The sequence below is a fragment of the Dromaius novaehollandiae genome, chromosome 3, assembly GCF_036370855.1.
Source record: "Dromaius novaehollandiae isolate bDroNov1 chromosome 3, bDroNov1.hap1, whole genome shotgun sequence".
Lineage (NCBI taxonomy): Eukaryota > Metazoa > Chordata > Aves > Casuariiformes > Dromaiidae > Dromaius > Dromaius novaehollandiae.
This window is the reverse complement of record NC_088100.1, coordinates 102,528,837-102,556,585: the sequence shown is the minus strand read 5'-3', so window position 1 is coordinate 102,556,585 and position 27,749 is coordinate 102,528,837. Positions and strand designations below refer to the sequence as shown.

At 38.0% G+C, this 27,749-nt stretch overlaps 1 protein-coding gene across 7 annotated transcripts in view; it reads right to left on the bottom strand.

The window, feature by feature from the left end:
- The window catches only part of HHAT (hedgehog acyltransferase), a 192,876-nt gene that overhangs the window by 44,323 nt on the left and 120,804 nt on the right, over positions 1-27,749 (bottom strand). For all 7 annotated transcript variants that reach the window (XM_064509633.1, XM_064509628.1, XM_064509635.1 and 4 more), the window contains one exon: positions 25,332-25,476. In XM_064509633.1, coding sequence (XP_064365703.1) covers positions 25,332-25,476 — 145 coding nt within the window. The remainder of the gene's footprint in view (positions 1-25,331; positions 25,477-27,749) is intronic.

The following is a 27,749-nucleotide window of genomic DNA, read 5'->3' as shown; positions in this document are numbered from 1 at the left end:
CACCTGCTCCAACCCCCTGTCTAAAGCAGTGCCAACTTAGGTTGCTTAGGGCTTTGTCCATCTGAGCTTCAAGTCCACAACCTTTCCGGGCAGCCTGTTCTAGTACTTAAATATCCTCATTTCGAAGATGCTTTTCTCCACAATATTTAATTGGAATTTCCTTTGTCGCAACTTATGACTGTTGCCTCTTGTCCTATTACTGTGCACCTCTGAGAAGACTCTGCTTCTGTCTTCTCATACCATACCCTTAGGTAGCTGAAGGCAGCAGAAAGCTTGCCCTTTAGCCTTCTCTTCTTAAGGCTGAAGTTTCTAACATAAACGTAAGCTACAGTATCTGTTCTTGAAATTGTTAAAACAGCTAATATACTCATTTTCTTGTTGAAAGCGTTTGCTAACCCTCAGCACCAACCGCTTTCCTGCACAGGACTGCTCCTGCCACACAAGACTACTGCTCCCGCACACAAGGCTGCTTGCTTATGTATATGTAGCCTGTAATGCCCCAGTTTGTGTACAGTAAGAACAAGGACAAAATGCCTGGGAGCACTGCAGCTCACTTCTTAAAGAGGTAGTTCTTTGGCTTAGCTATAAGCCATAAGAAGCTTGATTACATTAGTCCTAAGAAATCATTCAGCAAAACCTCTTCAACAGAGACGGCCAACAAAACAGACCCTTGAATACAAGTACATCCCTTCAGTGTTGGTTCTAGACAGGAGCTAAGGAGAATGAAAAAGTTTCAGCTCTTACATATCTCGGTCTGAAGTGCCAGTCATCAAGGTGCCCAGTGTTCATGGTTGGATTCCACAGGAACTCATGGGATTTTGCCACCAGCACAATTTCATAGTCAACCTCAACATTAATACACAGCTAATGTGGACACAGTTCTGAATTATCTCTAGTTTTTTTCATTTAAACCTCAATTGCTTCCAGCAGCAACTAATTATTTATTAATTCCACCACAGAAGATGCTGTAAGAGATTTACAGTAATTAATAGAAGCTAATCTGCTTTCTGCCCTGAACTGTCACTGCTGCACATGAACTCATGAAGCAGTGACTGTCCCCCAGCCCCAGAACTGCAAATACGAGGTACCCTTTTCCTTGTTCTCAGAAAAGGTATCATCATTGTGCAAGACGGTAATATTAAACTATTGCATTCCATTCTTTAAACAAAACAAAAGATGACAATTGTATCCATCACCTCTACATCTATCACCTTCCTGTCATCTTTCAATTTTATTTCTGTCACTCTTTGCAGAGAGCAAAAGACGTGCAAAAGGAGTTCACAATCAGGAACCCTGCTGACTAGCAATTACAATTACAACAACACACCTCATTGCTAATGCTGTGCAATGCCTATTCTAGATTTATTTACCCTTGCAATAAAGATAAGAGATTCATAGAACTGGCTGCATTTACAGAGAATTCTTTACTCTCTACTGATAAATAGCATGGCCTGAGAGATATATATAGGGAAAAAAAGCCTGTAAATCAGGTTTGAATCAGCTCAACTTTAGATCTGAGGTATGCAGACAACATACATCACGGCATTCATCAGATACTATCACTAAGATGCACTCATGATTAGTAAGAAAGGAAACTTCAAAAACAGCCCCTCGTTTCTCTGCTTGACACACTGGGTCATCCAACAGACACACCTTGGGTAACATATCTTTATGTTTCACAGTTGACAGTACCCCAGAATTTCCAAAGACCCAGATAATACACTTACTAGGGTGCCAAGTGAATTGATCCCCCTTCCAAATTACTAGCTAGTTTTTCTTAAGTGATGAAAAGGTAGCTGCAGAGAAGTTAGGCGCATTTCAATGGAGAGCAGCTGTAACGGCTTGCATGTAAATCCGACATTACTAATTAGTAAAAAAAAAAAAAAAAAAAAAAAAGCAGCAAATATTTAGATAGCAAAATCTACAAACAACCTCTGTGATGACAAAGGTAAGAGTGATAAGCAGCAATGACTTAAAACAAACTAATTATGTCAGATCTATTCTCTTTCTGGATAAAGAACATAGGAAATTTACCAAATCTAGTTATGAGCAAAACATCCTGGGATGGAGTGCAGTGCAGAAATGTCAAACTATCCTCACAAGGTTATACTTCACATTCTGGGAGAAATGCAAACAACAGAAACTTGGAAGAAGAATTCCTAAGTGTTCTTAAAGGACTATAATTAGTTATTGCAGGTCAAAACTATGCCAAATAGCATGATGGTGACAAGACCAAAAGGAAAGCTGAATTTGCTTCCTACACTTTGCCATTAAATAAAGGAAATAAATGATGGGCACCCCAAAATTCAGACACTAATACTACTCTGCTACTCTGGAGCACTGGTATGGACTCCCATCCTAAAGTGGTAATGAGAATATTGTCATGCAAAACTTATTTTTGCTTTTTCTTTTAAATTGTGTAATGAAATCCTGTTCTTCAATGCAATTTCTACTTCAGCTTCAATTCAACTCAACCTATGCTTTTTAACTTGAATTGCCAGAAAAAAATTACGTATTTTTCACATATTTCATTTTTTTGAAATGATCTAAAACTAACTGTTGCCCTCTTCAAAAGTAAAAAACTAAAATACCAAAACACCCCGAAACATGCAACATACAAAAGTATTATTTTTGCTATGAGTTCCCTGCCTTTTTTTGCAGCCACAAGGCCAGGATTGCAAAGATGAAGACACAGCGAAAGCATAGCCCTGCTGAATTACTTCCACATACACATTCTTGTTTATAGCCATTTGTTTAATGCACATTTAATTCCGATGATCGTGAAAAAACACTTACTCATCCCATAGCAAGTTTGTTTTCCCTTACAAAAAAGGACAGTAGTTAAAGTTCAAACCAGAACTACAGTGAGAGCGGTTTTGATGCATTAGATTCTACCGTTAATGGTCTGTGTGTTTGACAGATAAACAAACACTACTACGAAAAAAAATCTCTGTAGTTACTTCAATTTTAAACTCATATTCTAAACAGAATTACTGCATGTTTGCAAGTCCATGAAAGAAAAAAGAAGCTGCTGCATCACCATGGACATCTACTTGTGGTATAGCTACAGGACTTCTTCAGCATTGCTCTGAAAGTCAGAATGAAACTTTGCTTTACAAGAGAAATGTGTTTGCCATCTGTCTGAAGTGACAAAGATGATAATTTTTTAAAATAAAATATATTTAAAAATATATCTTGTTTAGCAGAGAGAACTCACTCAAGGCAAGAGACTCCACAAATGCCGTGCCGTTAAAACCAGAATAAAAGAAACCAGAGCTGAAATGACAGACAAGCAGTTTACACTTATGATCTGGAGGTCAACCAATGTGTGTGTGTTTCACTTGGAATAGAACAAAGAATGGTGAGGTTTTTTGCACAGTAGCATTGATATGCTATTCTGTGGTAACTCTGACACACTAAATTCAGTCCTCTTTATTTTGGAATTACTTCTCTAAATAGACAAGCAGAAAGAACCAAGGAAATTTTAAAAACTGCAACAAAATGATTATTTTAAGAACCAGAAATTGCTAGTATATGACAAATTAAGAAATAAACCCAGAAAGCTAGTTACTGTCATAAAGGGGAAACATGAAAACCTGGAGTATGCCCATAAAATTTCAAACAAGTTAGGTGGAAACAGTAAGAATCTTAGTGAACTCCATCATCAGCCTTTTGAGATCCATCAGCTGATGGCAAACTCCACCATCAGCCTTACTACTTATAAGATTTGGAGAGTACCAAAAAGACAGGAAGTTAGACCTACCAGAATGAAACAAAATTACAAAACGTAAAAATATGTGCCAGCACATCATTTTCAAGGGAAGTTATATTTCAGGTTTCCTCATGACATCTCTTAAAAACATTTAGCATTTAATGCTCCTTTTCTCTGTTTGAAAACCCAAACATTAGAAAATTTGTCAGACTCACAGCAAACATTTACCTAACTTGAACAATCAGGTAATCTCAGATACCCAATCAACTCTAAGTTTCTCTGTATAAATTAATCTGTGGTAATTACCCCATGTGTGCTCTTCAGTCAGCTAACAGTGAAAGAATTGTTTTTCCTCAAAAGATGGTGAGTATGAGGAAAAGTGGCAGAGCTATGTTACTTTAAGGCTTTATGTATTTATAGACACATATACCTATTTTAATTACTGTTACACTAATGCTAATACCAAATGTCTATTTTACGTTAAGCATTTACCTACATCAGACCATAGCTTAATATTGGTGTAAGAAAGACTATGTTTTCAGTTCATTTTAATTAAGCAAATGCAGTACTGACTTGGTCACTTTTAGAGCAAAGATGAAATGAATTAATGAAACCTCATTCCTCTCATCTGAGTCCTTACCATCCTCCAGCTGAGATGCAGGCATGACCATGTGAGCATTTCTACTCCAGGACAGTAAAACTGATGCCAACAGTGGCATAAGCAAACCTGTTCCTAATCTGCGCAGGGCAAACTGAAGTACTCCGCCTTTCTCAACAATAGCTCAAGTGTTGTGATTAAAATTTCTTCAAAAGCAAATATCTGACTACACTCATAAATTAAACCTGTTTTATTCCCTAACCTGAATTAGCCTAAGGTGAAACAATGCCAAGGCAAACATTTTACCCCTTATCCTTTAGTCAACTGGAAGACAGTTGTATTCAAATCATTTCTGCATGGGTAGACATCTCAGCAAATTTACTTGTAATTAGTACAGTGTAACTGAAGCCAGACTGTATCACTGAGATTTTAATAAAATATAAATACTGAATTTCTGCAGCATTGCTATGTTACCTAACCTGGGCATGTGGGTGTAGTAGAAAGCATTCAGTAAGAATGATAACAGACCTGGGCATAACATAAAAGAAAGACTGAATAAGTTGGGATCGTTTGTTTTATGGAAAAGATGATGGGCAGCTGAGCACTGAATGTGTAAAAAAACACTTGAAAAAAGAAGGAAATATTCTGTTTCATATACCTGTAGTGGGTAGGAAAGGCAGATTTCCTTGTGTCAGCACAATACAGGTTTTCTAACAGGGAAGCTAAGGAAGAAAGGCTCAGGTAGTTTGAAAAATAGTTATGGAATCCCTGATTTGGAGGGCTGTGAGAATATGCAAGTATCTGTCAGAAGTTACACAGGTATAGTATGCACGCGCTGCCTTGGGGCAGCAGATAAACAAGAATGTCTGCTTGAAGGACCTGCCCAGGCCTCCTTAGCCACCTCCAGCTGTGACAGATAGAAAGCACACACAGTTTCAACCATTTAGTCCATGTATAAGGATTCATTAATTTCAGTCTCTGGTACATGATCAAATGTCCAAATTCAATTCAATTCTCCCTCTCCTCCCCATACATGTTAATGTATAACGAGGAAGAAAATAACACATGTTCAATTTGAGGCATTACAGACTAATAAATCCTGTATTTGTTATCGAGCAAATAGTGAAATGAACCTATCAGATTATCATTTTTCAGATATTTTTAATGATTAAGGAAAACTGTAATTACTACAACACCAAGACAGTGAATGAAGGAAACCCGATTAGCATGCATCACATGCAGAGACTTTAAAAAGCTTTTTCATAAGGTCATTCATAAGAAGGCACTAAAGAACACTAAGCAGTCCAGTGGAAAGCCAAAATATCCTGAAAAGAGAAAGAACTCTGGAGACAGAATGCGAAGAAGTAAGATCAATTCCTTTCCATCAACGCTACCAAGTTGGGGGGCTTGAAGGTTTCACGTCAGTGCAATTTTTAAATAATAAATAATTAAACAATAATTTAATAATTTAATATTAAAATATTAATATAAAATAATTATATATATTAAATTAATAGATCAATAATTAAATAATAATAAATAATTAAACAATAATTAAACAACCTGGAAAACTGGTGAGCAATGAGGTATGTAGTTACAAGATTCCTCAACAGAAGAGACCAAGGAGCTTCAGAAAAAAAAAACCCCTAAAACTGCAGAAAATAGACAACATGAAAGCAAGTGAAGAAAAGTGAAGAAAGATGCAGCACTAGGGAAGATAGAGAGGGGAATGACAGAAAGATTTAGAGGGATGGAAAAAATCTCTCATGTGAGGAGAGACTAGAAAAGACTGGAAGTGTACACCAAAGAAAGCAGCAGAAGAAATAAAACAATATACAAATGAACACAACAACAAATTCTGTTCTTCCTTCTCACATTATAAGAACAGCGGTATTTTCAGTGATGCTTAAAAGTGACAAGTTTAGAAGAATAAAACAAATCTTTTCATATGGCAGAACTCAAGGCCATCTTAAAACAAAAACTTTTCAAGATTTGAGAAAGAGTATCAAAATAATTACACACAAATTTCTGAAAGGGATACTAAAACCTGTACTTTAGGATTTCTCTCTAATACTAGAAATCTGAATGAACCCTCGCATGAAATGATCTGCATTCCATACCTGTGTACTGAGGACGTACTTGCACCTTCTGAAATCTTTTATATCAATCACTGTTGGAAACTGGAAACAACAAGATGGACCTGAAGTCTGAATTTCTATGTTCCTAAACTTTTGACATTCATTATTATCTTACCCATTAAAGTGAGGACAGGGAAGAAAAATCAGTGAAGAAAAGAGAAAAGCATATTACTGCAAATGACTGAGGAAAATCTGTTATTTCTTACAGTGTTGCTCTGGGCGGAATCTATTCAATTCACAAGAAGAATAGAGAGGATGATGAAACTAGTAAAAAGCAGTAATGCCATCTTTAACAAATAGCGTACCAATCAGGTGCTCAGCGGTTTTAAAACTTTGAGTATCCTGTTTGCAATTAACATGATAATCCTCCCTGCTCCTGTAATATCTGCAGACATTTGGTAACACCTTTGTGAATGTAATTTATTATACTGAAATCTCCTTTTGTGCTTCTTAAATCTCATTACTGATTTACTTTCTCCTGAATACGTTATCCAAAAAAATGCTAGCAATGCCAAATACATCACTTCATTAATCATTTGTATGCCATTCAGCTTCCTCAGGCAGTTGTCTTCTCTTCAGTGTCATCAGACTTTTTCTCTTATGCTCCTACACCAAGATATGTTAGCGGTGATCTTAGCATTAGGGAGAAAAAACATGATATCCTAAATGGCCACAGATATGTGACAGCTATTGCAGAGCAATATTACTGTCAATCTGCCATTCAGAGAAGAATGACAGGCCACGCATCAAACATCCTCTAGCCCAAAGTGAATTCTGATATCTTTCGGTGACCACCAGTAAAAGCCTAAACTGTCAAAAGGAACAATCAGACCAAGAATTAACAAAAATAAAAGCAGTCACCAAAACAGTCAAACACTTAATTGTTCTCTGGAGAAGACGAAGAAAAACCCCAGGCCATCAAATTATCTTTTTCTAAAGGATTAAAATAAAAAACCAAAAGAACAGAATAAGGGCAATATGCCTGCTTTCACGTCTTGCAAGTACACTGCTAAACACAAAGCCTCCCTAACGCAGACAGCATCACAAGAAAAAAGGGCACATTTAATCTTACTTGTATTTCAGTAAAACATTAAGTGTTGATGAAGTCAGCTCTTATATGTTTTCCTGGAGCCAACTCTACTGAAAATAATGATGTTTGGTTTTTTTTGAGGAAATTAGGGAAAGAACATTCACTGAAAGAGATATTGCCAATGCCAGTGTCTATCTACAAAATCTGAAGCTGAACATGGCTTATTTTTTATTCAAAATCACACTGTTTTGTAGGTATGGACTTAATTTTGGATCCTTTCTAAGGTCTTCATGTTCTTTTTAAGGTAGATGAAAGAAAAATCCATCCAAAACGTGTTCTCCTTTACGATGTTCCACTTCAGAATGGTGGACATTCCAGAGAAACAAGTCACCCTACATGTGATACATGAATATTTTTAAATTTGGAAATAAAGGAGAAGATGCCCAGGGGCAGCACAGCCAGAGTAACCAGCCTTCACACCATCCTTTTGCTGGACCTTAGTTGAACTCCCCCAAATTACAGTCAGAATCTACTGCACTTTGCAGCATCTAGTCTGCAGACAGTTCTTGTAGATTATCAATTACCAGCAGAAATTGAAAAAACTTTGAGGCTGCTCTAACCTCTATCAGTAATGACAAAGTTGTCCTCATCACTGGAGGGCCCAAAGAGCTGCTTCTCTCTTGTCCACCCAACTTCTGTTGAGAATCAGCTTTGACCTAAAAACACCCCATCTGTTTCCAGCTGACATGGACATGAGACCTTTGATTGCTGAAGCAACCTTCATAGGCTGGGTAAGTTTTTCTAGGTGACATTAAAATCCATCAGAAAGATTCAGTTCACACTTCAAACAAAAATCAGCATGCAGGAATCAGCCTAGACCTATGCATCCTATAATTTGGCCTCTGGGTACACACAACACAAAGTGCTGCAGTCTAACATTAATCCCAGTACTAACCCAAACTAAAGCTTTTACCACAGAGGGAATAAAGTGTTCCTTGCTCATAATATCCATTGGATTTCTTAACTGAAATTCATGCTTATGTGTTGTTATACATATTGAAAAGGATTAAACTATGCACTGCCTTGATGCACTTCCTTAACACTGGCCCCACAATCCTGCAACCTTGGGTTGTGTCCACTCTAGAGGACTGTGTAAACTATCAAGATAAGAGAGAACTGCCCGCAAAGCCAGTCAAAACAGCCATGATGTCTGAAAGTCTTGAGGAAGGAAAGAAAGAAAAGAAGAAAAAAAGAATCCTTTTAAAACTTGGAGAAGAGAGAATGAGCCAGAATTCAGACAATGTCAGAACAGCATTTCCTTGAATACATTCCAGCTTCACCAGGGGCAAACCTGAACCTGATCTGCTACTGGTGTTACAGAAGTTGACTTGTACCTACCCCTTTACATAGCATTAAAAAAAGTAAAAAAAAAAAAAAAAAAAAAAAAAAAAAAACCACTATTGTTCATTCCTGCTCTGTAGCAATGCCATGGTCAGTTACCTCGCCTCGGTTATCCTCAGCACTTGTGTCAGTGCCAGTCATGCAAGCTAAAGCAGCTACCCATGAGATTTGAATATGCAGACTACTTTACAGATATAAAGTATTGGTCTGTATTACATTTTTAAATAGGTATAAGTTATTCATTCAACTGAACTTCTTGCAGGGAGTTGCTGATCCCATCGGAGTCTTGCACTGCACTATATATCGTCCTTGTTCTTCATATTACCTTGCAGCAGGACCTTTGGCTCCATAAAGCAGTCCAGTGAAGGAACTGGACAATATTTTTTTCCCAAGCAAAGAAAGAGTGAGAGCCTATGCAAAAATCATGGAGGGAATCTGCAAAGCTAGACTAGGGCTAACGCATCTCTCTTCAAGGTTTGTTTTATATAAATTTGCAGTGCTAAGTAACGCTTGGCCTGATTTTTTTCTTAGTTGAGTATGTCTTGCTTGCTTACATTTCTTTTTTCTGTCCTTCTTCATAGTCACTGTCTTTTAATCTCTGCTGGAGCTAAAGAAGGAGCTGAACTTGGAGAGCTGAGATTACAGCTCCATTCCTTCAAAGAAGTGGTCAAAAGAATACTAATTACCTTCTGTCTTTTGTTGTTCTCTTGCTTTACTTGTAGGTAAGGCAGATTATTTGACTCCTCTGTCAAAACAGAAGAGTGCAAGACCAAACACACATTTGTCAGATAAAGAAATAATGAACGCTTCCTCACTTCTGTAAGAGAAATTCAATCGTACTGTTTCAGGGAAGGGTAATATATGGCAATTATGTACTGCCCTATGCAACAGCGAATTTACTTCAGATAAAGCAAGTGACATCTCCACTGACCCAGATTTTCAATGAGACCCGAGTAGTTTTCATCACTGCCAAGACCTTCTTCAGTGCTACTAAGGACAAAGCAAAAGGATCATGTATAAACAACCTTGCCACTGCCCTTCCTAGTCCGCATTGCTCAAACTGAGGTGGGTGTTGGCTCTCACTGTAATGAAAGCCTTTGCTGTTCTGCACTCTCTAAACCTGGTCTGTTGCTTATGCTTTTTCCTCTCAGCACCTCGTATTGGGCATTAGCTAAGGCAAAAGACAGACCAGCCTGTGTGACCAAAGTATGCCAGGACTGGCCAACATACTAACACTCTGTCCACATGAAAGTCTGCCACAAGGCTGAAAGCACTATTTGCACTTTCTTGGCAAGTTAAAGGTGGGCCTTTAGCCAAGGCTTGTTTGGAATATCTGAATTGGTCCCACCTCACTGGTATCTATGAGACTGACAAATACTGCTTTCTCTATTTCTCCTGCATGTTCATTCAAGAAAAATAAAGTAAGGCCATCAATGCCCAGCATAAAAACCCTCCTTTCCACTGAGGAAAAGGTTAGCCATTATCACCATATCACATGGCTGGCCTGCAACAAGTTGTTGATTACACAGCTCAGGTTATAACCATTAAGTTTTCATGGAAGGAGGATTCAGTGAACAGGACTCATGAATTCTGGTTTCTCTGCCTGTCTGTGCCTCTGACTTACTATGCAACATTTGCCAAGTCACATTGTGTGTGCTGTAAGCTGTTTGAGGGGATATATTGTTCAGGGCTCTACTGATGGTTTTCTCTTGAGATTCTCAGTGATCCTTCTTTTGGCTTTAAGTGCTGACTCAGAGTGGCACTTTGCTGCACTAGTCAAACAGACATCCTGTTAGTTCTGATGAAGTGGTAACTAATCTGTATAAGAAAACATTGGAGAATAGAATGTCATTCTCTTAGGAGAATTTCCCAGTTAGGATATCTTTACTGAAGCTATGGATAAGATTGATGATAAGTCTGCTTTTGCTACTGGAAGTAATATCCAAACTGACATGGAAGTACTCCTTCTAGCACATTTGGGATAGGAAAAAAAACTAAATCCCTATTTTTTTTCATAGCTTTTATGCAACAGTTCTCATCTCAAATGAACAAACTATTGACAAGAGAAGAGCAGTTCAGTTTCCAAGCTTATTCTACTGCTAGGGCAGACTGCAGACGCACCTTGGTACTGTTGAGTTCCTGTTCAACAACAACAAATTTAACTGAATCCTTCCTCTCTGTTTGTATACCAGAGGCAAGGAAAAAGCCATCAGGTAGTATAAACTCTCAAATGGTACTGACCTGGAAAAAATTTCAACTTAAGCTAAGGTGAAAGACTGTACATGCCATTAGCAATTCTCTAGAGTTATTCAGTCATTTCATTTTTCACATTTCTAATCAGACTACAGGTGGACTGTTCTTAAACATTTAAACATGTTGAGCAGCAATGAGCAAACTGTCCCCTGCCCTGATACTGGAGTAAAGGATAAGATATCCGTACTTGGGATCTTATCTCTAATGAATGGTGCCAGTCTGTTGAAGGTTATCTAGTTGCACATGTATGTTTTCATTTCCAATTTGCTACATTAATAACATAACTGAGGCAGTTTGTATATATAGCAATGAAAGAATATAAGAAGCATTCTTTGCTGCATGCCACAGACACTGGAACAAAGATGACTATTTTAAGCATTTTAAATCAAAGGTAATAGCATCTGGGAGAACATTAAGATTCTCTGACCTGCTGGTTCTCTAACTAATTATATACAGTCTATTCGTTAAACAGAAAATACTTTCAATATAAGTATTACTAACAGAGTGAGTAGCTGACAAAGAACTGTAGTCACAACATTGGAGTTTAAACTATTTTCAGTTATCTGCAAACTGTTCATTTCTGTACGATGCATATTAACCAGTAGGTAATGGAATAAAATACTTGCATGTTTCTGTCAATGTTAAGAACCATTAATGAAGGTATTTTTCCATTTGAACAATGCAACTACTTCAATAAATCTTTTCTGCTATTTCTAAAGATCCAAATGACCTTTCCCCAAAACAATACTCCACACAAGTACCATAATTTGAGTTTTTATCCAAACCAGATTCAAGATTTATTCAGACACAGAAGTCCCACCATCCGGAGACTTTTTTATGGATAATTCGTATTATGAAACACAAAGATATTCTTCTCCCAGGGACTGCTTCAATGCCTAAGTTAGAATTTGTACAAGAATTCTTATATTTGATAGAAGGTATATCTGTGGGTCTACTAAAGACCACATGGAAGGGGGCAGAAGTAATAAAAAAATCAATAGTCCAATGCTGTTGTGTGGCTAGGAGCATGGATGTTAACAATACAAAATTCAACTATGCTACTTGCTGCTTTTCATGTGCAAGCTGCAGAAATTAGAAAGTACCTTTAAAAAAAACAAAATAATTAAATCAGTTATTAACAGAGCACATTTTCTGCTTAAGATATTTACATCCTCTTGGATTACTCAATAGCTACAAATGACTCACAATATTTACCACTAACCCTAGTAAAACAGGCAGGAATACACAGGTCTGGCAGCTTGACAGAGATTTGTGGAAAAAAAGATGCAAGTATCTCAACAACTGTCAGAAATAAAGTGGTGGATCTTTTTAAGTCATGAAAGACTAAGACACTTGTATTGGGCTTTTAAGCTAACCTACTACCTGGGCAAATACAGCACCTGGGAGGATACCCGCAACCTAACTGATCACAACTGGGTTTCAATATGTATTCTCTTATATCAGGAATTTTACAAATAAGTAAGAGAGAAAAGGGAAAGATAAAAAGGCAGACAGCTTATTAAATAGAAACCTTCCTAATATTTTAAGCCCATTAATTTCTTGGAAAAAATATTCTTGATGAAATTCACTGCTCTGAAATTCATTGTTATTTTACCAGGGAATGAACAGCAGTTTCTTTTTGCTAATTTGTAGCAATAATTGGGAATGCTTAGGATGATCTCCAACTTTACAACTGAATAGTATTTCTTGCAATTTATTTAGTCTACCATTTCACCTGCATATTGTTACTTAGACACACACACACACACAAAACAGAAAAAAGTCTAACTTCTCTAGGATTATTAGAGTTAAGTCTGGGAATTGATCACCTAAACAAGATTTCAACTTATATAACTATACCATTCAGCACTCTAATTCTATCCAGTTTTACAGAGTTAAGCAGACCTGGACCATGCACTTGTAAACCATGTATCCAAATGATCCAAATCAGAAGTTACTCACAACATAGCCCTGGAGGACACCATATTCCTGGGGTACAGCCTCTGACAGACACAGAACTGAGGTTTTAAGAGTTAGAGACATGCAGGCATAGTATGACAGGACAACAAGAATCCTGATCTTTGTTTCTGGGACAATTAGAACAATTACATTCAAGTCACATGCAATTTCAATTGGACAGGACACCATACCATGCCATGCTTCTTCACTGGTCACTTCAAATCTTTGTGTGCTATTGCTACAGCTACATAAAGCAGAATTTTCATGGTGAGGATGTGTTCACTTTATTGGTAGCTTCTGTGTATATTTGGCATATCGACTTGCAAAGGGATCCTAGATGTGATAAGGCGACAGTTAACCTTGCAGCTTTCCCTTTCCACTCATCACACACCACTCAAAAAGAGCAAACATCTCTCTACTCCATTTTCTTGGGGCAGACAGAGATCAGAAAAGCTGTAGATCCACATTCTTCCCTGCTTATCCATTTTCTACAACTGCTGCACAAGGTAACAAAGCTATACCAAGGAATAAATCCCAACTATTTAGGAAACGGATACGCTTCTGCCCCCTTGGTGCTGCCTTAGGGACATCAGAGCTAAGTTCACCCCACAGTATGGTGCTGTTTCTCATATAGTTTCATCAAATGCATTTAAAGTTTGATATATTCCAAGCTGGGAATGAACAAAAATTCCAGCTGTCCACAGTTTCAATTCTTCGTGGACTGGGGCAAAGTGCTCTAAGAAAACATGCACTAACTGCTACAGCATGCTATTTGGTATGACCTGTAATGACTGGAGCTCTAAGTCATTTCACAGAATTATCATCAGTTATGAGGGTGTAAGTCTGCAAATTTTGCCAAATATGGATGCAATGTTTCTCTCTCTCTTTCAAATAAAAAAAAAAAAAGAAACACCAAACCACAAAGAAAAAGAAATAAAAATAACAAAAAAGACAATATAAAACCACCTTCAGGACAAAAAGACAAGGTCTAATAATGTCAGTAGCTTTTTTGAAGAATTCTTGTATTTTTAGGTTCCCAGTAGTCATTTCAGGAGAGCTGAAAAAATGAAAATGCATTCAAAAAAACCCAAAGATGTTAAAATAGTCTGAGGCAACCTCTTTTCATGTGAAGTTAGAACAAAAATACAGACAGAGCAGCAAAATTATAGAAATGTTGCCTACTTACACAGCACAACTGTTGCCTTGCATCTGCTTCAGCATGCCTTTCGCAACCCCACTCCTCCTGCTGCTCCAGCATTTCTCTATCTCCTAAACCTAACCCTAACCCAAACCCTAACCCTAGCCTGAATCTCACTTGGCCACACCCAGAGACTGCCAGAGCAGTGGTGGCCCAGAAGAAAAAGGAGTCGTGAGAGGGATCTTGGTGCAGCCTCACATTTCTTTTCACATGCCTTTTGCAACCCCACGCCTCTTGCCCCACAAGCATTTCTCTATCTCCTAACCCTAGCCCTAACCCTAGCCCTAATCTCACTCGGCCACACCCAGAGACCACCAGACCCGTGGTGGCCCAGAAGAAAAAGGAGTCATTGGAGGGATCTTGGTGCAGCCTCACATCTCCTGTGGCATGCCTTTTGCAACCCCACTCCTCTTGCCCCACAAGCATTTCTCTTATCTCCTAACCCCAACCCTAGCCCTAATCTCACTTGGCCACACCCAGAGACTGCCAGAGCAGTGGTGGCCTAGAAAAAAAAGCAGTCGTGGGAGGGATCTTGGTGCAGTCTCACATCTCCTTTGGCATGCCTTTTGCAACCCCACTCCTCTTGCCCCACAAGCATTTCTCTATCTCCTAACCCTAACCCTTGCCCTCTTTTCTAGCGTGACTTCACACGGAGCCCACCACACCCGTGGCTGGCCCAGAATAAAAAGTTGCGGGAAGCGTCTTGGTGCGCTACAACATGCGTTGAAGACTCCTATCAAGTTTGCTCAGTGACAAATATAAGCACTTACTGCCTTTCATTCTTGTTGCACAGGCAACATCTTTTACAGAGAAGCAGCCTCCTCTCTGGCCCATGCACCTTCACAACAGAATGATTATCAGCATCTCAGATTTAGCTGCCAGACATGCATCAGCCAGAATGAACACAGCTTGATTTTCTGATATCAAGCTGATAAGCAGGGCTGGCATTTGGAAAAAAGCCTTTTTTTCTTCCTATAAAGTGGGAAAATTCCTTCTGGCAGGCTCTAAGTAGCAATAATTGTGGAACCCCACAATGCTGTTTTTAAAATCACCTTTCAGGAAACAAACATCTTAGAAGAAAGTTGTCGTGAAAGTCTCAATTACTGCAAAGCTAAATACAGGTGCTGTTCTAGTTCCTGCTGTTAGATGGTTAATTTCTGTATTTGGGAACTACCCTCTCAAGGAACATTTGAAAAAAGTCAGAGTCAAGACTAGTTAAAATCTGAAGACAGATGAAAGGAGCTGACAGAAGGAAGAAACAGGATTCAATGATGAGAAAGAAGTAGCAGCAACAAGACTGTTGGAAATTTCTGAATAAGGGAAAAGAAAAAGATTGCATCATTCTATGGAGAACTTTGCTCAACGGTTCCAAGTCTTAGCTGAAATTATTGCTATTACTAATCAGTTAAATACATGTTACCATATCCATGTGTTCATTTATCTTTAAGTTTGCCAGTAAACATAGTGACCCAATAAGCATAAAACAGCAATTCAAGTATTTTATACAAAGCTATGTTACTCTGAGTCATTATGAGGCTTTTTTTGTGGCATGTCCATGCAGGGGAGCGAGAAAGCAAAAAAGTGAACGCCCTCTTTCCTCCCTAATTCTTGTCTGGGCTATTTTCCATCACAAAAACTGGCAGGTGCAAACGCAAGGAAGAGAAATGGTCATGGTCACTGTGGGTCACCACATTTCTTCCCCTGCAAGGTAAGGCCAACATTAGATATCTCCCACAGACATTGAGGATAAACTAGACCAAAAGAGGAAAAGAAAGCTAAGGATCCTCACAACTTACTCTCTCCACTAGTGCACGGCAGAAAACAGCCGGCATAACCACAGCCACATTCTCATCCACCAGCATTGCTTCTGGAAGCAGCAACACTGCTCTGTCTGACAGTGCCCAGCCCTAGTTAATCTGATTAATTTACAGTTCACCTTCCCGTCTTGTTAACTATTCCCAAAGAACAGCTTCGTGAGAATATTCTGTGGTTCCAACGCTATTCCTACACGACCTTGTGACGCATCTGTCATTGTATCTGATGTGCATAAGGAGCCACTGGAGAAAGGCATTTTAGAGGTGTTAGAAGATTTTTTAAAAATTCTTCCATAAATTGTAAAACCACTTCCACCTTCCTACCTCTTTACTGATCTCTGCTACAGGAATTACAAGCTGCATGTTGATAAGCAGTCACGAGGCCATGGCAATTTTAAGCTTTTTGACACAATAACTACTTTTTTTCTTCATGTTTGTGCCATGCTTAATACATAAGGAATCCAGTCACACATTCAAACTGCTTCACTCTCTGAAAGACTCTGCCAAAATAGCTATACTGATTTGCTACAGAAGCATAACATTCATGTTTGGCAGCATCATTCATTCCAGCTTCCACACTAAGCACATTGCTACCAGCATAGTTGCATCTGTAAGATGGGCTTGGCCAGCCTAACTACACCAACTGCTCAACATACCATTCCACACCTTGACTGGCATCACTATAATGGAAAGAAAAAGGTTGTATGAACCCTGCCCAAGACATTGAACACTTCAGGGGCATTTTGCCTGTGATCAAAATAAGTAGCAAATTTGCTTACTTTTTTAAAAAGAGCTCTATATCACCAAGAAGGCAGTACAATGCAGGAACAATCCCTCATTTTCTGTGTGTTGTAGTTTCTCTACCTAAGTCATGTACGCCATAATACACAACTCTGAGCATAATGCATGACACAGAGCAAACTCTGTACACACAGTGATAGTGTAGACTCCTCTTCTGCATTTCTGCAGTTGTATGTTATGTGTAAAATAAAGGCTTTATCATGGTATATGAAATTTAAGTTTTTTGTGATTCTGACTCTGCAATCATATTGGTCTAGGCAGACATATTTGGACATATCCTGTGTCTCTCTAGATAGAAGAATCTTTTTGCACTGATAAGATTGCAGGATCAGGTCCTAAGATTTAAATTTCTGAGATCATAGAGCAACTGCTGAATTGCAACATGGCAATACTCCAACAGTTTTTACACAGAATGCCAGCTCAAACCAATGTGATTCAACAGAAAATGGCAGAACATACTTTATTCTTACGACTCTAAAAAAGCCCAAGCAAACATGCAAATATTTATAAGGTTCTCATCCTTTGGGAGATGAAGGGGGAAAAAATCACTGCCTCGATTTTATTGCTGACCAAAATTCAGTTTTCTTGGGATTTTGCCAGCTCACTTCCCAATGAACTGCACCCACCAAACAAGGTCACATCAATGATTGGAAAAACAAGTTTTGTTTATGCATGAAGAGGAATGAATCATTTGGAAAAATGTGACATCTTTACTGCTATTCCTGCAGCTATGCAATATTTCTCTAAATTATGCAATCCATCAATATAGCATTTATAAATGTATTTTTGGAAAAAATGACCTTATGTAAGTTTCTGCATAACAGCAGCAAGTGTGATTTCTTGGTGAAAATGAATATCCGGAGGAACTGGAACTCTGTGAGACCATACCCCAGCTACTCTGCAACAGAAGCTTCCCAACCAAAACAAAGTCATACGCAAAAAAAAAACCCAAAAACAAAAAATGCAACTCTGAACAGTCCATCACTGAAGTAGTCCTCTTTTTTCTTTCAGCTGCCTCCAGTGGACAGTTTTTGTGGCCTCCCTTCAAGTCCTTCAGTACATGATTTTCATTCCTCCTGTACCTTTGAGCCATTTTGTATCTAGATATTTCCAGATCGCTGCTACTTATCTCAAAAGTTGTTTAAGTACAATATGGCTCCTGGTACATCACTGTATTTGTCTGGCAACACCTCAGAGCTAAGGACTCTGACAAAGCCCTGTTTCATTCAGTAACAAGTTCTAACTGCTTTGCTTTACCCTTCTTCTGTTGACTTTCTTCAGCCTTTAAAACGAGTTTATCTGTTAACTAAGCTAACTAGCAACATTCAATTAGCCTCTGCAGGAAGAGATGCTGTCGTATGAACTGCTGATCATCCTGAGGCATTTTTACTATACTCATAATTGCAGCAAATGAGGCATATAATCCAGCAACACTTCTAATGGGTAGAGATCATCCTACATGATCCAGCTCACAGCATGTAACAGCTGATACAGGGATCTCCTATCTTTTTATTTGTTATTAACATCTCACACATCACTGGAGCTACATAATAAGTAACTCATGCTTTTTAATGATTTAGCTGTTGAACAAAGAAAGGTATTTCAACCACTAGAACAAAGGGCATCATTTTACTGTCTTCAAAATCAATGGCAAAACTTCCACAGATAAAAAGCAATCCAGGATCAGGTCTTGCAGGATCCTGATACCCTTGCAATTCCCCTCAAAATAGGAATCGTTCACTACTTAATTTACATAAAATGAAACAAATATTCGTTCTCAGAAAATCCTCAATACTGTGCTACAGTGCAATTAACAAATAATGTCATTTGAATTTAACGTTATCATAGGATAATGGTCTCCTGCTGTTACTAAGTCGACCAGTATTACTGAAAATAAGCGTTGAGGCAGGCACACAACTGTTCTTCAGCACAAGAAACATGTGTCTTGGGACAAAATTCCAGTTTTGCATGTTACACCAGATGGTGCAGTAGCTAATGTTTGGTTCACTCAAGCCTTTGAATCTTGCACATCATTATCATGGAAATTCCTACTTGCAAGTCAGTATGAGACATGTCACTGGACACAATCTGAGACAGTGCTGCAGACTGTGAAGGAAGTTCAGAGGCAATCTGCCTCCATAAACTAGGTCAGATAATGTTTCTGGAAGCACATTCTACAGCTGAGTTAGAAGCACCATCTTTGGGATGACAAACAAGCATGGACCCTTGTCACCCATATCTGAGACAGCAAAATTAATTATCTATAATACTTACTGGTAACAAGACAATTCCAATATTTCTTCTCTAAATTATCTTAATAGCTGAATTTTGATCAGCATAAAATCTAATTTTGCTTTGAAGGAAGCCAAAAGGGACAACGGAGGGAAATTAAAGGCTTCCCCATCCTTTCCTTAATTAGTGAACAAAAACCAGTCATTGAGAAATCAGTTTTAGTTTTGTGTAGTACAATTGGTTTTAAATGCTCTTAGAAATGCTCTAATGAAATATTCATATATAGCATTATGCATTCCATTCTCAAGGCTAGAGGAAAAGAACAAGTACAAAACAGCAAATATTTCAGATTTCTCCATGATAGTATTTGCTAAAAGTTTAAAATTGCACCAGGATCTGCACTAAGTCATATCTTGGCCACAGTGCTGCAGGTTTTTTCCGCCATCAGACTGTCAAGCTTCAAAAAGAAACTGTTTCAAAATGTTAGTGAAACTGCATTTATGTACACTTCCCTCGCCTTCAATTTACTGAAGAAAAATATAAAACAAAACAAAAATCCTGCTGTGCTCTACACAGAACTCTCTGTCATGTAAACAGATGTATCTGCTGATAAGCCACCTCCAGAAAATAGGGCTTGGAATGGGTCTGGAGATCATTCAGAGGTTCCTCCTACACCAGGATGAAATGAATATTTTCTGCATTGCTTGACAGATCTACCTAGAGACCGCCTGCCAAAAATGGCAATTCTAGAGATTACCTAGGTAATGTGTTTCAATACTTACCAAGCCTTACAGTTTTAAAGCTTCTCCTCCCTAGCAGAAAACTTCCTTGCTATATTTTACAGTCATTATTTCTCTTAACCTCACTGGAAATAGAAAATAGTTCATTAACATTTTTTTCAGAAACTTCTATGTACTTTTTTTCTCCTCTGAATATTTTCCTCTGAGAACAAAACAATGCCATTTATTTCAGGATCATGGCTTCTAGACTTCCAATCATTCTGCTGTATTCCTCTCTCTACTTATCAGATGATTTTTCTTTAATTGCAGTACCCAAAACTGGCCATATTATAACTTTAACCTTCATAACATCAAGTAGCAGAAGAGATTATTTTATGCATCGCTGCAGTCAACACATTTCAGCATACGGTCTATTTTTGTTGTAACTGATATGACATCATTGATCCACAAAGTTTGCAATCTGGTAGAACGGTCAGATACTCTTCACGGCAGAACCTTTGCCTAGCCAGCCATTCTGTATTTCTACAGTAAATCATTTCTAACTGAGGATGAAATTCACCCTGCGCTCAATGTCTACTAACAGACGTCTTCTCAAAGGTTAGATACTCAGTTTAACCTAAACCAGTCTGTACAAAATGCTTCTAAACTCAGTGAAGAGTGACACTGCGTCTCATGCCATGCTAAGATGGATGCGTGTGGGATGAATTGCCCCAATTGAGGCACTCTTTACAGAGGTAAGCTGCATAGTTAAGCACTGGTTTACACCTGAGTCTAACAGCTGTCTCATTTTCAGACAGCTATTCAAAGTAAAATATGCCCCATATGCACTTAGCACTTTCCTCATTGATCCAGGCTCTGCTCCTTGCAAATCAAAGAAAGAGCATGAAGCAAGCATTTTAAACTCATTACCCAACATACTTGTGTCCTGTTCCAGCTTAACATCTTTTGCCAGTCGCAGTAAGATAATTCAACCTCTTAACCAAAACCATTCTACAGAGAGCCCTTCCATGCAGAACCCCCACTTAACGCAGCCTTCCATTTTGAAGGGAAATGTTAATTAATTACTCTGAATACAGGAGCTAAACCAGTTTGTTTCGTAGAAGACGTTCCTCCCCCTTACTCACCAGAATGATGTTTCACGTGGCAAGAACCTTACTAAAAACATCAAATCAAATGCTTGTTCCAGGAACTTTTTTCTTTATAATTCATTTATGGGGCTGACCCTGAGTTAAGTTTTAGAAGCAAACACTAAGGCTAGTCCAAACGCTTTGAGAACAAATTGAAGAACCAATACACATATATATATAATACAAATACACTTGCTCTTGTAATTGTCAGTAGTGTTTTCAACAACGCACAGAAATTCATTTTCAAGCAAGAAGAATTTAATCTATTTTCTATATGAAGCAAGCAGAAGGTAAAAAATACTGCTACCTGGCACGCTCAGATATAAATTCTGCTTTTCAGTGGTGTGGGAGCTTTGCAAAGCACTGCAAGAACAGTTCAAATGTCAGTCAAGCAAGAATTCCAGAAAAAGAAAAGGGATAAATACGGCATGGCAAGGGGCATTACAGCACCTAGAGATTACCATACATGAGAAACAAGCTCACATAGATCCTGTTCCTAGAAAGCAATTCAGAAAACTTTGATAACAGAGGTAGCTCACCTGTACGGTCCTCTTTGCACTGGCTGTGCTGCTGTGAGGTTTAACTGCTTTCATAGCCATGGTTTCGAGTCCTCTCCTACCCACTCTCAGACAACTGTTTAGATTTTTGATACACTCAGTCTTCGCAAAAGAACAGAGTAGATCCTCTTCAAAGCATTTTCTCCAAACAACCAAACAGGAAAACTAGAAGTGCATGTTGCACATCCTCATCTTCAGCAAAACTTCCATTTTAGTCAGTAGTCAGCCATTTTAAATCTGCATCACTGTCACACAGCTACCAATGAACAAGCATCTCCAACACACGCTCAGCACTAACACAAACACTACTCTCTTTCTCGTATACTCAGTGCAGAGGCTGACAGTGAATAGGTAGGCATTACTGGGTACACAGGCTTGCAAATTTGAGATGGAAGCACCCCTAGAACTTTTCATAAAATATGAAGAACTCGCAAGTTAATTTTTAAAAGAGTAACTTAGGAAAAATGTCACTTTCTTGGAAACAGCATTCTGAGCAATATTTTTAGATATCATACGATAGAACTCCTAACTTCTGACTACAAATTGCTATACACTGGCCATTTATGATTTTAAAATAGTGATATTCTGAGATTCATTTACTTGCCAGACCTGAAAATTCCATGTACAACACCTAAAGCTCCAACTAAAACTGGAGCTTTGATTTCTGCTCTGTATTTTATTGCTCAAGTTTAGCACATACATCCTTGAATTATTCTGCTAGTGATCTACAACTGCCAATTACAAATTGTGAAATGCACATCTGTTCTCTTTCTGTTTTCTTCCTAACAGTATACATACAAATCTTTGTACAAATAATTCTGTGGGATTTGAACAAAGGAAGGGAATTGACTATTCTTGTGCAGCTGATGGGCAGGTGGACAGCTTTCTTTCCACAGCTGTTCTTTTGGGCTGACCTCTACTCCTTACCTCCTGGGGATTTTACCTTACACTGTCAATGCGGAGCCTCCTGCCTCTTCAGTCAGCCAACATCAAGCCCTGCTTTCCAGCCTGCCAAGAATATAGAAATGTCCTCCAAATGCAAACGTTTACTCTCTAGATTTGGTTTTAGAATGGTGCAAAACCCTGCTTGGGATTCCTAAACTATGCTGAATTTCAAAAGGATTAAAAAGCTGTTTAAAATAGAGCAAGAATATTATTTTTAATATTTTTCACCTTAAATGCACTAAATATCTTCTCTCCTATCAACTAAAGGCTAACAATTATTGATTCAAACTAACTGGATACATATCTAAAATGTCTTAATAATGCACATCACAACATTGCTTTGTCTACCACATGCAAGGAAACAGATCTGGGTTTATGTAGAGAAGTAGCTTGGGGATCCCTTGCCAGATTCACTGACTACTCTTAAGACAACACTGGTGGTCTTAAGGTCAACATCCATTCTAACCAGAGCTCTTCAACATTCTAATGCACAACAGAAAATCTTCATGCATGGAAACTTTGCACTGCTTGCATCACACCATAAAAAGTATATATTAAAAAAAAAAAAAAAAAAAAGCAAATAGACAAAAAACCCAACATACCACTACCACCACCTGTACTTCTCCAAACAAGTCAATGCGCATTCACATTTAATTTTTTGCAAGGGTAATGACACAGACTACAAAGACAAGCAGCTAGGTCATCTCATCCATCCTTGGGCTAACGGAGGGTTGATCAAGCAGTATACATTGTAGTAACTGATTTGGTTTGAAAATATTGATGAATAGGATTCATCAGAACAGTGCAGACTGTATCACACAGAAACTAAGTTACTTCTTTTAGCTTTTAGCTTTACGCTCTCCAAATACACATGCAGGTCTTTGTTACGTCTCCTACAGACCAGCACTTAAATTTATTTTAAATTGAAGAACACAGTTTTGAGTATTTTTTCTACAACTTCAATGCACAGCATTTGTTCAATAATAGGAAAACCACAAGGGAGCAGGAGCGTAGATGCAATAAAATCCTGAGCTGATGTTTTAGTTTGTAAATGTGAGTTGTCAGAACCACAATGCAGTAGTAGAACATACTCCTAATCATCTGTGTGATTTGAGGATGGAGGAAAATAAAGCTTGACACTAAGATTACTCCTAGTAGAGTATGAGTTGCACTAAGCAAAAGCTTTTAAGTTCTAAAAATAAAGTTAATTTTATTAGCTTATCATGGAAACAAAGTTACTAATGATCAAACTAATTTGTTGTTCCTATCTTAGACACCTGGTACTTGAAACTGCAGTAACTATATGAACTCAAATTATACGCAGAGTAACAGACCACAGAACTATAAAATAATAAAAAAGACACCTAGAATAACAATCAACCATTGACCTGGCTTAATTAGAACTAAGATAAATACTGTTCTCCTTACTAAAGCATTGTCCTTCATCAGATTAAAAAAAAAAAAGGCATTTTGCCAACTGCTAACCCTTTTGAAGAAGGGGGCATACTTTTTCCATTTATAATACACAAATAGCTTTCAGAAAAATAGAGAAATAGCCTGCACCAAGCCATAAGCATGAAATGGGCAATTTCATTAGTTTTCTTCTGTATCGATAAAAAGTGATATCTAGCTCTATTTCCAAACTTACTGTGTCAGCTAATGTATTCTACTAAAACTATTAGGCAATCAACTGGAGGGGGAAACAATTTAACAGAAAATGAAGCCTTTTAAGAAAATAAAAAGCAAACTTTCATCTTTTAAGAGCAAAAATGAATCACAAGCTAGTATTTCACTCCATCTTCCCTATCCAACATTAAAAAAAAATTCGCTATATTCTATGCAAAAAATGTAATTCTTAGAAAAAAAAATTTTGATTTCTCAGTACTGTTGGTATCAATTTCTCTCTTGAGCACAGAAGATAAAGCCTTCAGTTTATGTACATAATTTACTCCATAGCATTTTCATTCTTCTAAGACGCTTAAGTAGGACCTTGGAACCCAAGAGCTACATTGCAAGGAGTAAGAGGAGAAAACACTGCATGAAGGAGAAAGAGACAGCAGTGGTCTTTGCAGGGCAGAGCTTCTGGGCACAGAAGCCTGTTAGTACTTCCCTGGCAAGGAAGAAATATTCCTCTACAAGACCTTTGTTTGACAATGTGGGGCTCCAGCAGCAATAAGAACCTAAGAAGAGAACTGCCCCTACTTAAATTGAGCTCAAGGTGGCGTGGGGAGCTGGATTTGTTCTTGATTTAGCTCACAGCACAACCCTGCATAACTGCTTATTCAACAATACTGTAAGCTGATATTGTCACCAAAGTTTCCATGTCTTCAAACCCTGACCTCAATTTTCAGAAGGTCCTGAACCTGAAAGATCCACTACAAAAAAGAAAAAAAAAATTAATTGCTCAGTTCTGCTGTATATAGCCTGTGTTCAATACAGATCTCACTCACTACCCTTCTATAGAGTCTACGGGGTTGGCTTTAGTACTCTTATTCTTACTGATGGACATGAAGTGTAGAACAAAGAAAATCCAACCTGGCCAACTTGTCACACATTTATGATTTGATCTTCAGTGCTTTCACTGACAGAGAAGCCTGATAACGCACTTCCTAGTCTCAATGGGAGAATGCAACATTACTTTGTAGTTGCACAGCCTGTATCTAGATTTGGTCAGACAGACTTTTGATGGCTCTGAACAGAAACTGAAAAAAAGTTTCTCACAAATTAGTGTAGGTACATTGAGAGGAAAATGCGGATCAGCACACAGAAATTCAGTAATTTTTGGAAAGTTCAATTATCTAGGGAGCACATAAAAAATAAGCTTGCCTTCCATAAAGATCCTGTTCCAGTAGATTTTTCCAACTTTATTTCCTCCAAGAAATATTAAATTCGATAAAACCAACATTGAAGTGCAAACAGATGCCAGGACAGCATGCAGTCGACGATGAATTCTTGGTGAGAAGAAACGATCCTGAGGGACAAGAAAGAGCAGATGTTAACAAATCCACCTGATTTTGCAATAAAATGCGTGCAAGCAGTGTTAGAAGAGACACTGCAGTTATGAAAAACAACATTTATATAGAAGTTCAAATCATTATGGAACGCATTCTGAAGTTTTTAAACAAACCTAGCTGATCTCCTACTGATGCCATTAAAGTTTGGGTAGGATTTCATAATTAAAAGCAGTATTGAATCATAGAATCACGTAACAGGTGAGGTAGGAAGGGACCTTTGGAGACTGTCTAGTCCAGCCTGCCTCCTCCAAACAGGGTCAGCTAGATCAGGCTGTTCAAGACCATGCCCAGTTGGGTTTTGAATATCTCCAAGGATGGAGATGCTACAACCTGTCTGGGCAACAAATTCCAGTGTTTGACCACCCTCACATTAAAACACATTTTTTTTCTTATGTTTAAATGGAATTCCTTGTATTTCAATTTGTGCCCTTTGTCTTTTGTCCTTTCACTGGATACTGTGGAGCAGAGTCTGGATCAGTTGTCTTTACTCCCCTCAGTCAGGTATTTATACACATTGATATAATCCCCCTTGAGCCTTCTCTCCTCTAGGCTAAACAGTCCCAGCTCCTCAGGCTTTTCTTGCTTCAATCCCTTCATCATCTTCATGGCCCTTCGCTGAACTCACTCCAGTATGTCCACGTCTCCCTTGGACTGGGGAGCCTAGAACTGGACACAGTTCTAGACGTTCCCTGTCTTAATTTTTTTTGTATTAAATATAGTCCTTGATGATTTTTTTGTTGATGAATGTAAACAGTAACAACATTCTCCTTGTGTGGATAATACTACCCAGTAAGTTCCAATACGCAGTAAAGCAGTTCAGTACAAAACAAACAGCATAAAACAAAGTCATTAATGCTTTGATTAATTAATAAGACTTTACCAGAAGACTCTAGAGTTAGATCAGAACTAGTTATTGGAAGGAGTCTCTTAATAAACAGATATTTCAGTATGAAAGTGACGTAAGTAAACATGCAATCCAAATTTTTTCATTACAGATATCACTGCTTATATTCAAGAAGTATAAATACATGCTGTAAAGTTTTGCTACTGTTGTCCTAATGATGCAATTAAAGCAAATCTGTCTCCATCATATACTACCTTATGCATCTATATTTTGCATTATCACTTGAGGCATAAGTGCAGCAGGGACGCTGCAGGAAGGTAAAAGAAGGGTGAGAAAGTTTTAGTCTCCTCCAATCTCCAGTTTGAGTGAATTATAAAGACAGTGTTATAGCACATCATGGGAAATATTTTCTGATTACAGTACTGCATAGAGAAAAATATCTTGTTCATCATGTCCCCAGGCCTCTTTATATAGTGCCTGAACATGCAAAAGCTGAGTGACTCTTGCAAAGGGATGAACATTTGCCAGGGCATGGGAGCTAAGGACAATATAAGGAGGCTCCATGTCCTAAACGTTGCTGTTGCGGGGGGTGGGGGGGTGGAGGAAATCTTGTTATTGCAGAATCAAAAAATAAAAATAATAAATAATAAAAAGAGCAGCAATTAATGTTTAATAGCTGCAGCCAGACTAGAATTCATGCTGAGATACCTGCAACAACATATGCACATGCTCAAAACAGACCTAAAAATATAGAGAATTACACTGCTAGTTTTGTAAACATCAAAACAAAGGTTTCAATTGCTAGATTATAAAGTCATAAAACTTCAAATGAATGACAGTTACAAACATAAAAACATATTTTTAACACATTCTTGTAAAGTACATCTCTGGTAAACTGAATATTAGCTACAGTTGGAACTATATTTAATGTATGAATGAGTCTGAGTCAGCACAAAAATGTGGACAGGTAATCTTCAAGGAAAAATACTCTCTATCAATCTGTATATACAAAACAATAATAGTCAATTTTCCATACAACTTTGGCAAAAAATATTCATCTATGAAAACACAGACTGAGATTTTTCTTCTAAAATTCTGGAGCAAAACTAGGGCATCACAAAGAAAGTGTACATAGTATAATATAATTATATATATTCATCAGACACTGACAGTTACTTAGTGAAACAACTTTTTTCATTTCTAGCACCCTGCATCCCCAAAGCTGCCCAAAGTCTTCCAAGATGTTCTCCTTCAGTTCTCAGACATGTAGAGAATATTTCTCCTGAAGTATACCCTATGAATGGGTATCCCCACAGATCAGAATGTAAGCCTTTTCAGAATGCTTTCCTGTACTCAAACATACAAAATTTTCAAAATCTTGCTACT